Consider the following 12,526-nt stretch of genomic DNA (forward strand, 5'->3'; position numbering starts at 1 on the left):
AGCCGATTCGTACATACGTGTTGTCTAAAGAAGCGCGAGCACCGGTATGGAAAATTACTGCTATCTTCATTTCCTGCTGCCAGATCGCGCAGCCACCACAGGAGGAGAGGGCGACGGGAGAATAGAAGGAGGGTAGCTTTCGTATCGGCGGTGAGAGGGGCTAGAAAGCACAAGCGGCTGCTGGCTCTTTCTATTGTGTAGCTGCAATGTTTGTGAAATCGACATTGGCATGAAACGCAAGTGTACGCGCCAAAAGTGCTACAAAGCGAACTTATATCGCTACTTGTTGCTTGGCTACTTGGCTGATACTTATCAAGGTGAAAAAGACGCCAAACCATATGAAGACCGCATGTCCGCATGTTACTGTCCGGTCTTCTCTTCATGTTGTTTCGCGTCTTTCCCATTAAAATAGGAAGATAACTTGGTTTCTGTCAGCGCATGCAATCACAGCACTAAAATTTTATCTCAGAATTGTACCTGCCACCATCGTCTGGACTAGTCAGTCTCTACTAACTTAGGTAGCAGCTAGAATGCCAGCTAATGACAGAAAGAGGTGGTCTTGTAATGTACTTCAATCGGCTGGTGGTGGTGGCGATGAAGTTAACGATGATTTTTTGGCTGCTACAACATTCCTTCAGGTGCGTTTGTGTAGCTATACTTAAGCTTACCTGTAAACATGAGATGAACTCTGCATAATCGTCAGGAAGTGCAGCGACGGAAGCAAGTTTCTGTAAAGACCTGAGAAACAAACGGTCAGCATAAGCGAAAAAAAAGGCAAAGAACAAGGGGATCGAAAATAGGGCTGGCCCAAGCTGCATGTCCACAAAGTGCACTGCTCAGCCCCTTCAGTCACGGTTTAAACACTTTTGTGCGCGATTTGTTTTTGCCGGTTATGCCCAGCAGTGGTAAGAAAGAAAAAAAAAGGACACGACATTGAGCTGAGGGTCAATTGAACCAATCTTCTTACACTGTATGACTCGGGTTCCTTTCAGACTGCACTGTATTGCTTCGCAAGGCACTTTTACTACGGGCACTGCCATGTCTGCCGCAATGTATGACACGCCGTGCTCCGTCAGCAATAGTAAAGAAATTGCTTTTCCTTCTTCGTAATACCTGCGGTTAATAGTTAACTTGCGCATGTTCGAAATAGTGATTAAAGTATTTCTAAGAAAAAAAGAAAAGTCGCATTTTCGCCCAATAGGCGAAGCATCGATTGCAATATAAAATTAGTGGACAGCTATACGAAGTAAGGATAGTTTTATCGGCCGTATAACCTTGTAAACATAGGCATACTAACGAAATGAACAAGCATGGTGTCACGTGCACACATGCAAACATGAACACATCTCACTCGATGACCGCGGAAACTCGCTGTCAAAACGCTGGCGTGAGGAAGTGCGGCAGCAGCAGTGAGCGAATTTACCTTCGTGCTACGTGTCGCATCAACGCGAACTAAGCAGCGAAAACACAGCGCACGGCGGACTGTGTCCCCGACGTAGATGGCTTTCAAGATACAGCGGCCCGGGCGGGCGCGAACGACCGCACAGACCGCCCAGAGCAGAACACCCCCCCCCCCCTCCCTACCCTTCCCCCGGAGCGTTGCGCTCTACGGAAGAAGGCGCGCTTCCTTCCCGCTTTCCTACCTTGCGTGCGCAAGATACAGCCGCGATCACCGGCTCACCCTCGCACGCTTTCACTCGCACATACAGCATACAGCGCGCTGCGACAATTCTATCGCCCTTGGACTTTATACGGAGCATCACGGCGACGACGACGGCAGAAATGCGCCTCGAGTGTCCATAGAATTGCTATCGCAATAAAAAAGAACGCGACATGACTTGCTATATGTTACACCAAGGTCTCGCCAGAAAAAAACACAAGATCATCCTATCATCATGATCTTTTTTTTTTTCTCTCAGTTGAGTCGGCAGTGCCTCGGAATAAAATTATGTATGACACGCACTGACAGTGCATCGTAATTCTTGACTGGGGTTACTGAACCAGATTCTGGTTGCGCACGTCACAAAGACATAACACAGATAACATTCCTTCTCGATCCCACGTGTTTATCCACCGTCCAACCAATTGCAGCTGAGGGCCTTGTTCTCAACGAGAATAATAAACATTCTCCTCTTGCGTCACTGTTCCAGACGGCATTTCGTGTAACCAGAAATGTGGCCTCCTGTAGCTTCAATTTACATCCGATGCAAAATGTATATGGTAACCGTCAAGTCCAAGTTAACGGCGCTAACGTATGAAAATCCTAACCACTATAACTAGAAGGAGCACATAACTTCAATATCCTACCGAAACAACATTTCATATATCAAAGCGCTGCGCTATGCGTAGCAGCATAGCAGGCGACCGAGCAAACCGGAACAAGTGCCAAAGCGTCGCGATGTCTTACTCCCACGTGATCACCTCTTGCTACATGGCATTACTACACATAAAGGTACTGTGAAACGAAACCGAAACTCATTCGTAGAAAAGCTATTACAGTAAATTATTTTGGGGCGCTCTGAGGCTTCCCAAATACTTCTTTTTTTCTGGGACTTCGAGGTTCAGGACTATAGCGCAAAAAAAAGAAAAATTCGGGAATCTCCTATCAATACATTCTTTAAGACTCGTTTTTATTCTGACAAAGCCGGCAGAGAAGACAACTTCGCGAAGAGAGCATCGAAGTCAAGAATGGTGTAGGCTAATTTCTGGACGTTGTCAAATTCCGCCATTACAGAATTCGACAATATGGCGGAGTTGACAATGTAAATAATAGCACACTTGCTGTCCAAACAAGATGGCGGGTGAGATACCCGCCTGGAAGCTCTGGTGAAACTTCGCCTGCGCACAAGAAACGGTAGTTACACATTTTTTGTTGAGTGTGTGTGTGTATGTGTGTGCATTCATAGTCAACCACATTGTGTTTTTGTTGGAAGTTAGCACACTCAAGGTGTTAAAATAGAGCAAAAACGTTTCTTTGGTTTTTATTGCTTCTTTATTCCTTTTTTTTCTTTTTCGTGCTTTTTTTCCGATGGGAGGTATATTAAGTCGCCGAGACACTTTCCGAATGCGTTCAAATACTTGGGGCAGAAGCAATTTTCTTAGCTCACATAGCATATTGGTTTTAAAGGTGGTCAAATTTGAAACACATCCAAATCGTTCATTTAATGCAGTATTCTTGTTTCTAACCATGCGCTACGAGGCCATGACAGAGCACCAACTAGTCAAAACATACATGTTATCTCGCATCGTCTCTGCTGTGTGTACATGACTGCATGATATAAGGGCTATAGTTTTCGAGATCATGTTCTTGCTTCGGTAATAAAATACAGCATTCAGTGGTACGGAATGCTCCTCCTCCCATTTAAGAAAAATATTATTGCTTAGTCGTTCTTTTGCGAAAATGAGAACACGGACTGTGACAGTTACATAAATTTATAATGTCGAGTTATTCGGTCTAAATCCTGGAATTGATGTTGCTGTTCCCGTAGATGTGAACCAGTTATTATTTCAAAAGACACTACAGATAGCATAGTGAATTGAGTTCGAAGCTGTTTAAACATACCATAATGAAACTTTGACAGCTTTTGCAAGCGCATATCTGCAAACATAACTACGAGATGGTAAACGTTTTCCTATTGGTATCCCTATATATATATATATATATATATATATATATATATATATATATATATATATGCAACAAGAGTATTTTGCAGGTAGAGTTGATAAAGCGGTTTAACAAGCCGGATCGTTGAAAACCGACCTAGCGCGAACCACACGATCGTCAACGTCTTCTTCCACACACTGGCTGGCACAGAGCTGGTGCCGATGTGCTCCGGTACAATCACTCCCCACGCAGAAAGGAGCCAACCTGGCGACTTAGGGGATTGACAGCACAGGAGGGTCGTAGCACGGTTTCAGCCGAGTGACGTGAACTGTTTCACGCCCTCGGCAGCGGTGGTCGGAAGATGGCTCGAGCGGCTCAATGATGTAGTTGACCGGAGATGTTTGCTCGACTACTCGGTAGGGACCGTGGTAATTCGAGAGAAGCTTGGTCGAAAGGCCGGGAGTATTGGACGGGACCCAGAGCCAAACTAGCATTCCCGGGGAATAGTGGGCGCTAGATGCGGATTCGTCATGGCGAGATTTTTGGCGACATTGGTCTTGCGCGGTAAACGAGCGAGCCAGTTGACGACACTCTTCAGCATAAGCAGCCGCTTCGGAAACAGGCGAGGCTTCAGAAACATCGGGTCGGTAGGGGAGAATGGTGTCCATGGAACAGGATGGTTCACGTCCATATAGAAGAAAAAAAGGAGAGAAGCCGGTGGTAGCTTGTGGCGCAGAGTTATAGGCGTACGTGACGAAGGGGAGCACCCGGTCCCAATTGGAGTGATCATCGGACACGTACATCGCAAGCATATCTCCAAGGGTGCGGTTGAAACGCTCCGTCATGCCGTTTGTTTGCGGATGGTACGCAGAGGTGGTGCGGTGAACAATGCGGCATTCTTGGAGCAGTGCCTCGATAGCGTTTGAGAGAAAGACGCGGCCACGATCGCTTAATAATTCACGGGGCGCACCGTGTCGCAAAATGAGGCGGCGAAGAAGGAAGCGAGCGACGTCTGTCGCGGTGGCAGCTGGCAGCGCAGATGTTTCAGCGTACCGTGTGAGATGGTCGACGGCGACAATGATCCACCGGTTGCCCGCAGGAGTGTTGGGGAGGGGACCGTAAAGATCAATGCCGACACGGTCAAATGGTCTTGTAGGGCACGGTAAAGGTTGTAGAGGACCAGTGGTGCTATGAGGGGGAGTCTTGCGGCGTTGGCACGAAAGGCATGATCGCACGTACTGGCGAATGTATCGATACATGCCGCGCCAGTAATACCTCAGGCGTAGGCGGGAGTAGGTCTTGAATACGCCAGCGTGGCCGCATTGAGGATCATCGTGGAAGGCGGTGCATATGTCCGAGCGCAGATGACGGGGGATAACAAGCAGCCACCTGCGGCCATCGGTTAGGTAATTGCGGCGGTACAACAAGCCTTCACGAACGACAAAGTGATGTGCTTGACGACGAATGGTGCGTGAAACAGATTCAAGCGAACGGTGAGAGGCGTGCCTCATAATCAGAACTGGTTTTGGCACGTAAAACCCCAGAAAGAAGAAGAAGAAGAACGGTGAGAGAGAACGTCAAGCAGAGAAGCGATCCAGGGATCCTTGCGTTGCTCGGCCGGCATGTCGGTGATGCTGAGGGACGACGAATCGCAGGTGGAAGTTTGTAAACAAAGTAAGTCAGACGGAAGCGGAGAACGGGATAGGGCATCGGCGTCTGAATGTTTGCGTCCCGAGCGATAAATAACACGTATGTCATACTCTTGAAGGCGTAAAGCCCAACGAGCGAGGCGGCCAGTGGGGTCTTTCATAGATGACAACCAGCATAAGGCATGGTGGTCAGTCACAACGTCAAATTGGCGTCCGTAAAGGTAAGTACGGAATTTGCTGATTGCCCAAATAATTGCCAAACATTCCTTTTCCGTTACAGAATAGTTCGACTCTGCCTTTGTTAGGGTACGGCTGGCATATGCAACGACATACTCGTCATAGCCGTCTTTGCGTTGGGCGAGGATGGCACCAAGACCGACACCGCTAGCGTCCGTGTGAATTTCAGTAGGCGCATTGGGATCGAAGTGGCGCAGTAAGGGAAGATAGGGGCGGAACACTCCACCGTGACGTGCACGTCGACGGCAAGGCTCCACGACCCGGGCAGATGTCCTCCGTGTACCGTGTGGGGTAGAGGATGTTGAGAAAAGGCTTGTTTCCAGAACAACCGGCTGCAGTTGCTTCAAATATTATATATATTGCAACAAGAGTATATATATTGCAACAAGCCGGATCGTTGAAAACCGACCTAGCGCGAACCACACGATCGTCAACGTCTTCTTCCACACACTGGCTGGCACAGAGCTGGTGCCGATGTGCTCCGGTACAATATACATATATATATATATATATATATATATATATATATATATATATATATATATAGGAAAATCAGAAGCACAACTTCGCGGTTATCTTAGGTTTATTATTTTCCCAACAGTTTCGGTCCACCGACCGAAACTGTTGGGAAAATAATAAACCTAAGATAACCGCGAAGTTGTGCTTCTGATTTTCCTAAATACGCTTGGCCCATTGAAAAATCCAGTTACTATATATATATATATATATATATATATATATATATATATATATATAGCATCCAATCGTTGCAATACTTTAGAGCTATATTGTGTTCCTTGGCTATCGAATTCGTGTTTGCGTTTAGGAATCACGCAGATCACAGAACTCTTGATACTTTAGAGTATTGCAAAGATTGGATGCTATATCCGTGGCAGTAAAACTGAAAGCGAAAAAAACAAGTACGTTGCATATCAAGAAAGCGGGAACGTACACTACAACAACAAGCCGTCTCGATCTCTAATGTTCCAGAAAAATAAATTTTGAGCATAAGCAATGCGTCGAAGTTGGTTTACGTATCCGTGCACGTGAGGAGAAAATCTTAACTCCAGGTATCTCCGCCTCAGACGAATATGACAGAAAAAGTCGTCGCTAAAGTGTGCCTGATATGCACGTGTCTTACTTATACAGGTTGCTGTGCGCAGAAAATTGCCGGCGTAGTTCGAATAGGGTGGGGGTTCCGTACTTGTGATATTGAGAGAGAGAGAGAGAGAGAGAGAGAAAGCACAGGAAAGACAGGGAGGTTAGCCAGTGTAAGTAGCCGCTGGCTACCCTGTGCTGGGGAAAGGGTTAAGGGAATAAAAGGTGATAGAACAAACAAATAAAAAATTAAGAGGCAAATTCACTCAATAACGCGATGCTACGCGCTACAATGTTCAAAGTCGGTCGCAAAATTCACAAACCCTTAAGAACTTGAGCAGAGCCCTTAAGGCCTTGAGTGCCGAAACCGTCTGGACCAGTGTCCTAGAACGTTTTCCTCTGTGAAGGGGCGATCGTCCAGTTTTCCGAGCGCAGTCGCGAACACTTTTCTTTCCACATTGTAACGGAAAACTATCACTGTAAAGAATGGAGAACTTTAAAGAATACCCCAAGTCGACAGATCTTGACGACCGTGTGTAGACTCGATGCAAATTTCCAATGTGCGCGGAACTGTGCTCTCGACATCTCCTCTCTCTCTCTCTTTTTATCCCTATACCCCTTTCTCTCAGTGCAGAGTAGCAAACCAGACGTGCGTCTGGTTAACCTCCCTGCCTTTCCTCTCTTCTCTTTCCTGCCTCTTTTTCAAGCAACTTGCATAAAATATTCGCACTAAGTTCGAATTTAGCGCACTTGAGCCAGCAATCAGACGAACTCTGTAGTTTAAACTGACGTACTTCTCCGTTTAGGTTATTATGTCTATGGTGGACAATTTTACGTCTGCGTGTTGCAGACCATTTGCCTCGAGGGCAATGACAAAAGTTGCTGCGAGGTTGCATCGACAACTGGGCCTGTTAGAATTTGAGCTCTTCGAGCAATTGCTTTACAACTGGGTTTCAAAACACCGCGTTATGCGCGCGAGGCGTCCCACTCACCTGACGCGACCGCCGGGTTCTGTCCACGGAGCACGACCCTCAGTGAGCCCCACAACGGCGACCGGCGCCTCGCAGACGCGACTGCCCGTCGGCGCCTGCGCAGAAGAGGAGACGGTGATCCTCCTCCTCTTCCCCAACCGTCCCGCGCCGGGAAGAAACGTCCCAGTTCGAGGCCGTCCGGTGCTCCCCAAGAATTCCTCAACCACTTCAGTAGTAAGAACCCGCTTTCAAAAATTGGTCACTGTCAATAAAGCGTTCACAGGAACGAACGAACAGATGTGCGCGCCACGTATGGACAAAATAGAAAATATGCTCAATAGCTATTGGGCTTCGATAACATAGATATTAGTTGCTGTTTTTCACAACAGATGGCCAAGCAATCTGTAAGTTTAAATGTTTTGTTTCAAAGGAGGTTTGTTTGTTGGAATACCGGGACCCGCGCACAGTTGAGCAACTGTCTTGCGTAAAAGGTCTTCCCGTTGCTCGTCGCCAAGAAAAAAGATGCTGTCCCGCATGTCAAAAGCGCGCGCTCCGTTCGACCGCCCGCCGTTTCCCGGCGTCTCCATCATCTCGAACGTGGAGGCCGCGTCTACGTATTTGGCTGTTTTTGCCTGTACTGGGCGGCTAGGGTGCGTGGCAAGGCATACGCGCCCTTCGGAAGCTTGTTTTGCCTAGCCTCTTTTTTTTTCCTTCATAAAACATAAAGGTACATTTTTGGGCGCTCTGCTCTTGCCGTTATTTATGACACATATGACTGCAATGCTTGCGGCACGATGACTGTTTCATCGTTGCAAGTGTTCAATTCGCCTGCTGTGCTGCTTCGACACAATGATCATTTCATTAGCACGGCAACATGCTTGTTGAGAACGTTTATAACATCATCGTAATAAGTACGTTAATCGATCAGCTGCAGCTTCTTAGGCGTGCCGCTACACACGCCATTTTGCAGGGGCTGGCTTCTTTATTGTTCTGACGCATTTGCTGCTCGCTATTCCCGCATTGTATTAATGCAGTTGCTGCTTCCCTCCATTACACTGAAATAAATGATTGAGTTGCATTCGTAGCGCTATCACGATTGCAGAGAAAGGCCGAGTAAACGTGAGACACAATTCAGCCCTGCAGCGGCGCAAGTACGGTACAGTTTTGCTCACCGCGTATACGATTTACAACAGGGACATGCGTGGATGGCGTGGCATTGAGAGCCTGATATCCTCGAGCAACAAATTCACGTCCTCTCGCTGCTCTTTGTATCGCTTTGTTTGTTTTTTTAATATTAAAGCTCTTTCAGTACGCAACCAAAGCTGAATCGCAGCAATGGAGGGGTCTTTGATTTGATACTTTCAAATATCTGAAGGATGATTCGAAGAGTTCTGGTCAATCGCCAGAACTTTTGAGTTTGCAGATTCAATAGCAAGAGGCTCATCGTAGAAGTATACAGCGAGATTCTTAGTTCAACCACAGTTGATCACTTCGAGCATCCACCTTCCTGTGAAGTTCTGTCTGATCATAGGATTAGATGTCACTCAAAAAGTGGACTTTCAGGAAGGCTTCACTCATGTGACAAGCTTTCTTTTTTTTTTTCTTCAACAAACTAACGTTTGTTCTTTCTGAGCCAAAAGGCATGGAGATTGAACCACTTCAGGATACCATACTGAATCGGTGCAATGTGAGACTCATAATTTACTGGCGCAATCCATGTCCATGTCTGAGAACCTCCCTCGTGGTATTTGTAGTACTAGCGAGAGCTGAAAATAGCAACGCGATGATGCGGTATAAGACATCATAAAATTTCGCAACTGATGCAGTCTGCCGCTGGCGTGGAGCAACGCAGTTGGTTTCCGTGACTGATCACGTGCGCAATCCGTTCCAGCAATTTCTTAACCGTCACGGTAGCTTAATGGCTAGGGTGTTCTGTTGCTGAGCTCAATGTATCGGGTTCGATTCCCAGCTGCGGTGACTGCATTTCCGTTTTATTTATTTATTTATTTATTTATTTATTTATTTATTTATTTATTTATTTATTTATTTATTTATTTAATCCGTATGGGTTTATAACTCCTTTGTACCATCATGCTACTCCCTGGTGGATGTCAATTTTGACGTTAGCATGTATCTATATTGTAAAGCGCTAGCGTTCACGTCACGGTGTACTTACCCGATGCCTGCTGAGAAGCACACGACGTGAAGATAGAACTGTTGTAACCCATGCCCACCCACTCATTTCTTTAGTAGCGTCCACTTTCGTTGGTGCGGCATCTTTGGGCGCCCACGCTAGAAGTGACGCTCGCGAGAATGGTCGTATATCCGGCGTTCGCGGCCCGCAAGTTGTCTTACTCGATTTTACATCAGCCCTTGGCCCTGCGATGCGCTCTTTCTTTCTCTCTCTCTCTCTCTCTCTCTCTCTCTCCTTCTTCTCTTGAGCAAGTCTACAAACGTGCGCTTCGTCTGGTTTATGCGGAGCCCTGCTTAATGCAACAATTTTACGAGGAAGAGACGGCGCTGCAGTAAAAATGCTCGTCTAGCTTTAATGCACGATTTTTTTTTTCGTTTTTCCGTCGCTTTACATCAAGACGACTTCTCTAGGCGCAGGGGCGCTGTTACGTAGAGGTCTTCGAAGCCGATTGAATCTCCATCTCGTCCACTTCAGCACGCCCCGCTACCCGGAGTGCGGGCGCAAAGAAATACTCCAGATAACTGATCAATAGAACCGGGTACGGCGAGGGTCTTCACCGGCGAAAGAGAAAAACTGTTGCAGTCAGTCGACCAATGGCAACACTCTAAAGAAAACAAAAATAGGCGAGGAGGGCGGTGGATGTTGTCAAATCGATGGCGGCCGTAGTTGTCCCTACTGCCGCTACGCGGCGTCACCGAACAAGTTCAGACCACTCAGCACATCCTAATGGAATGCGACGGGATCCACCCAGCGAGAACCGTAGGTAACGTGCAACTCCCAGAAGCGCTTGGGTTTAAAGTGGAAGGAAACATAAACAGATCAGCCGTAGAGATCAGCAAGAGACGATTAGAGTACTGGTGGAAAAAAAGTAGGGAAAAGATGGATGCGACCTGATCTCTTAAAATCATAGGCAGCGGTACAAGCTAAATTTTTGAAAAAGAAAGATAATGAGAGGTATACAAAAATGCTAGATAAAGAACATGTATAGTATACCTGATTAAATCAAGCAGGCTAGGTGACTATTTGTCGCCGCCCCGCTTCAAAGGGGATGCCAATAAATCATCATCATGATCATCATCATCATCATAGCGCGTCCGGCGACTCATACACAAGACGCGCCAAGATCAATGAGATGAGGTGGAACACTGGAGTGGGCAGAGGAGGCTGGTACGCTGAGGGACTGCGAGTGTGAGGACGAAAAAAATCTGCGAGCAGAACTGAACCTACCGAATATACGTACGTTGTTATCGATTACGTCAGGGGGTACGCCCTTAATTATTATAGCAATAAATCGAAACGTAAAAATAAACTGATTGCGGTGAACCTATGCACAATGGAATCGATGTTTCGCAAACAATTTTGCAGGTAGCTGGCTATCCAGAATTTTGGGGGGTTCTGCAAAGCGTTACCAGATGGACGAACACGTTTGTGTAATATTAACCCCAACTTTATTTTATGAGACCAAAGCAAATCATAGGACCACATGAATACAAAAATAAATGCATTACCTATAAGTGAAGTTTATCACGCTGTAGCAAGTGTGCCTGTTTAGGTAGGATTAGACATTCGTTTTCAAAGACAGGTCTGCATCAAATGATGGCTTGAGTGCGGCTTTCCATATTTCTGCATAAAAGTACACTGAAATTACGGACTATCCCACAGAACATCGTCTACAGTGACAGAGCTGTTTCGAACATTACAAACCGCAAAATTCTATTGCCGAGAGTAACCGCACGGTAAGTTGGGTGGCATATCACTACCCGAAAGGAGCTCTACAAGTGATAAGAAAATTTTATTTTCATATTGATAACTCCACGATCTACCATGTTGCGATGCATTGCCCATTGCTTCTTTCCCTGGTCATGAGGTAGTTTTCAGCGAATACCGAACCACACTGATCTCACAGGGAACAAAATGGCTGACAGATTAGCTACTTCAGTCCACGCTTTAGGTACCCTGACTCCCTTTACCTTTTCCGTATATCAAACGCCGAAAACATTCCGCGCGCGCCACAGCACGAACTTTACAACGACGTTAGGTTCCGTGACCAGGCAAGGCCCTCGCATAATGTACAGAGTTTTTACCGAACCAAAAGATTGATCGACACGTTCGACACGCTTCTTCCCTGTCTAGGCAAACTTAGCTCAGATGTGAACGAAGACTCAAACGCGTTGTTTATGACGCGTTAAGGACATTGTCATCTAAGAAGTGAAATGACCAAAGTTGGTTTTTGCCCCTTCACTGGCATGCCACTACGCTGCGAAGTGCGCAGATGAGATGACCCGCCAGCTCTCTCTTTTCAATATCGACCATATTAAGGGCAGGTGTGGCACGCATAATAAGGCTTAAGCGACCTACCTTTGAAGTTGTGTTCGTTAACTTTATGCCTTGCAAGCAAGGTACTTGATTTTCGAATGCACATAACGCACAAGATGTTTAAGATAGCGAGAAAATTTGCGCAGAACTGACAGCTAACTATTTTAAATTAAAGCAGCATCTGCACTGGCGATTGACATGCTTTCTTTCTCTCTCATTCTTTTCTTTTCTCGTGCTTATTCAACGATATCAGGTCCAGTCCTCAAAACTTTGAAACTGTGAATGCATCAGCACGCTGATTACTGGTCACTGCTGCACTCCCTCTGCGACGCGCAGTGCGATTTGCTCATGACTGCCTTACCTTATTATGTACCCTGATGTCTCTCATGAGGCCGCTCGTAGCCATAGCTGATAATGACTGGCAACATTAAATGTGACGACTGTAATCGCGAGG

At 46.4% G+C, this 12,526-nt stretch overlaps 1 protein-coding gene across 1 annotated transcript in view; it reads right to left on the reverse strand.

Annotated features, from left to right (window-relative positions):
* Positions 1-7,732, reverse strand: part of LOC119452965 (collagen alpha-1(XVIII) chain) — a 45,717-nt gene extending 37,985 nt beyond the window's left edge. Inside the window, exons 1-2 of the mRNA XM_049667445.1 lie at positions 7,584-7,732; positions 669-738 (exon numbers count right to left, since the gene is read on the reverse strand). Coding sequence (XP_049523402.1) covers positions 669-694 — 26 coding nt within the window. The 5' untranslated portion in view covers positions 695-738; positions 7,584-7,732. The remainder of the gene's footprint in view (positions 1-668; positions 739-7,583) is intronic.
* Between the last annotated feature and the right edge of the window lie 4,794 nt (positions 7,733-12,526).

The sequence above is a fragment of the Dermacentor silvarum genome, chromosome 5 (assembly GCF_013339745.2).
Source record: "Dermacentor silvarum isolate Dsil-2018 chromosome 5, BIME_Dsil_1.4, whole genome shotgun sequence".
Classification (NCBI taxonomy): Eukaryota; Metazoa; Arthropoda; class Arachnida; order Ixodida; family Ixodidae; genus Dermacentor; species Dermacentor silvarum.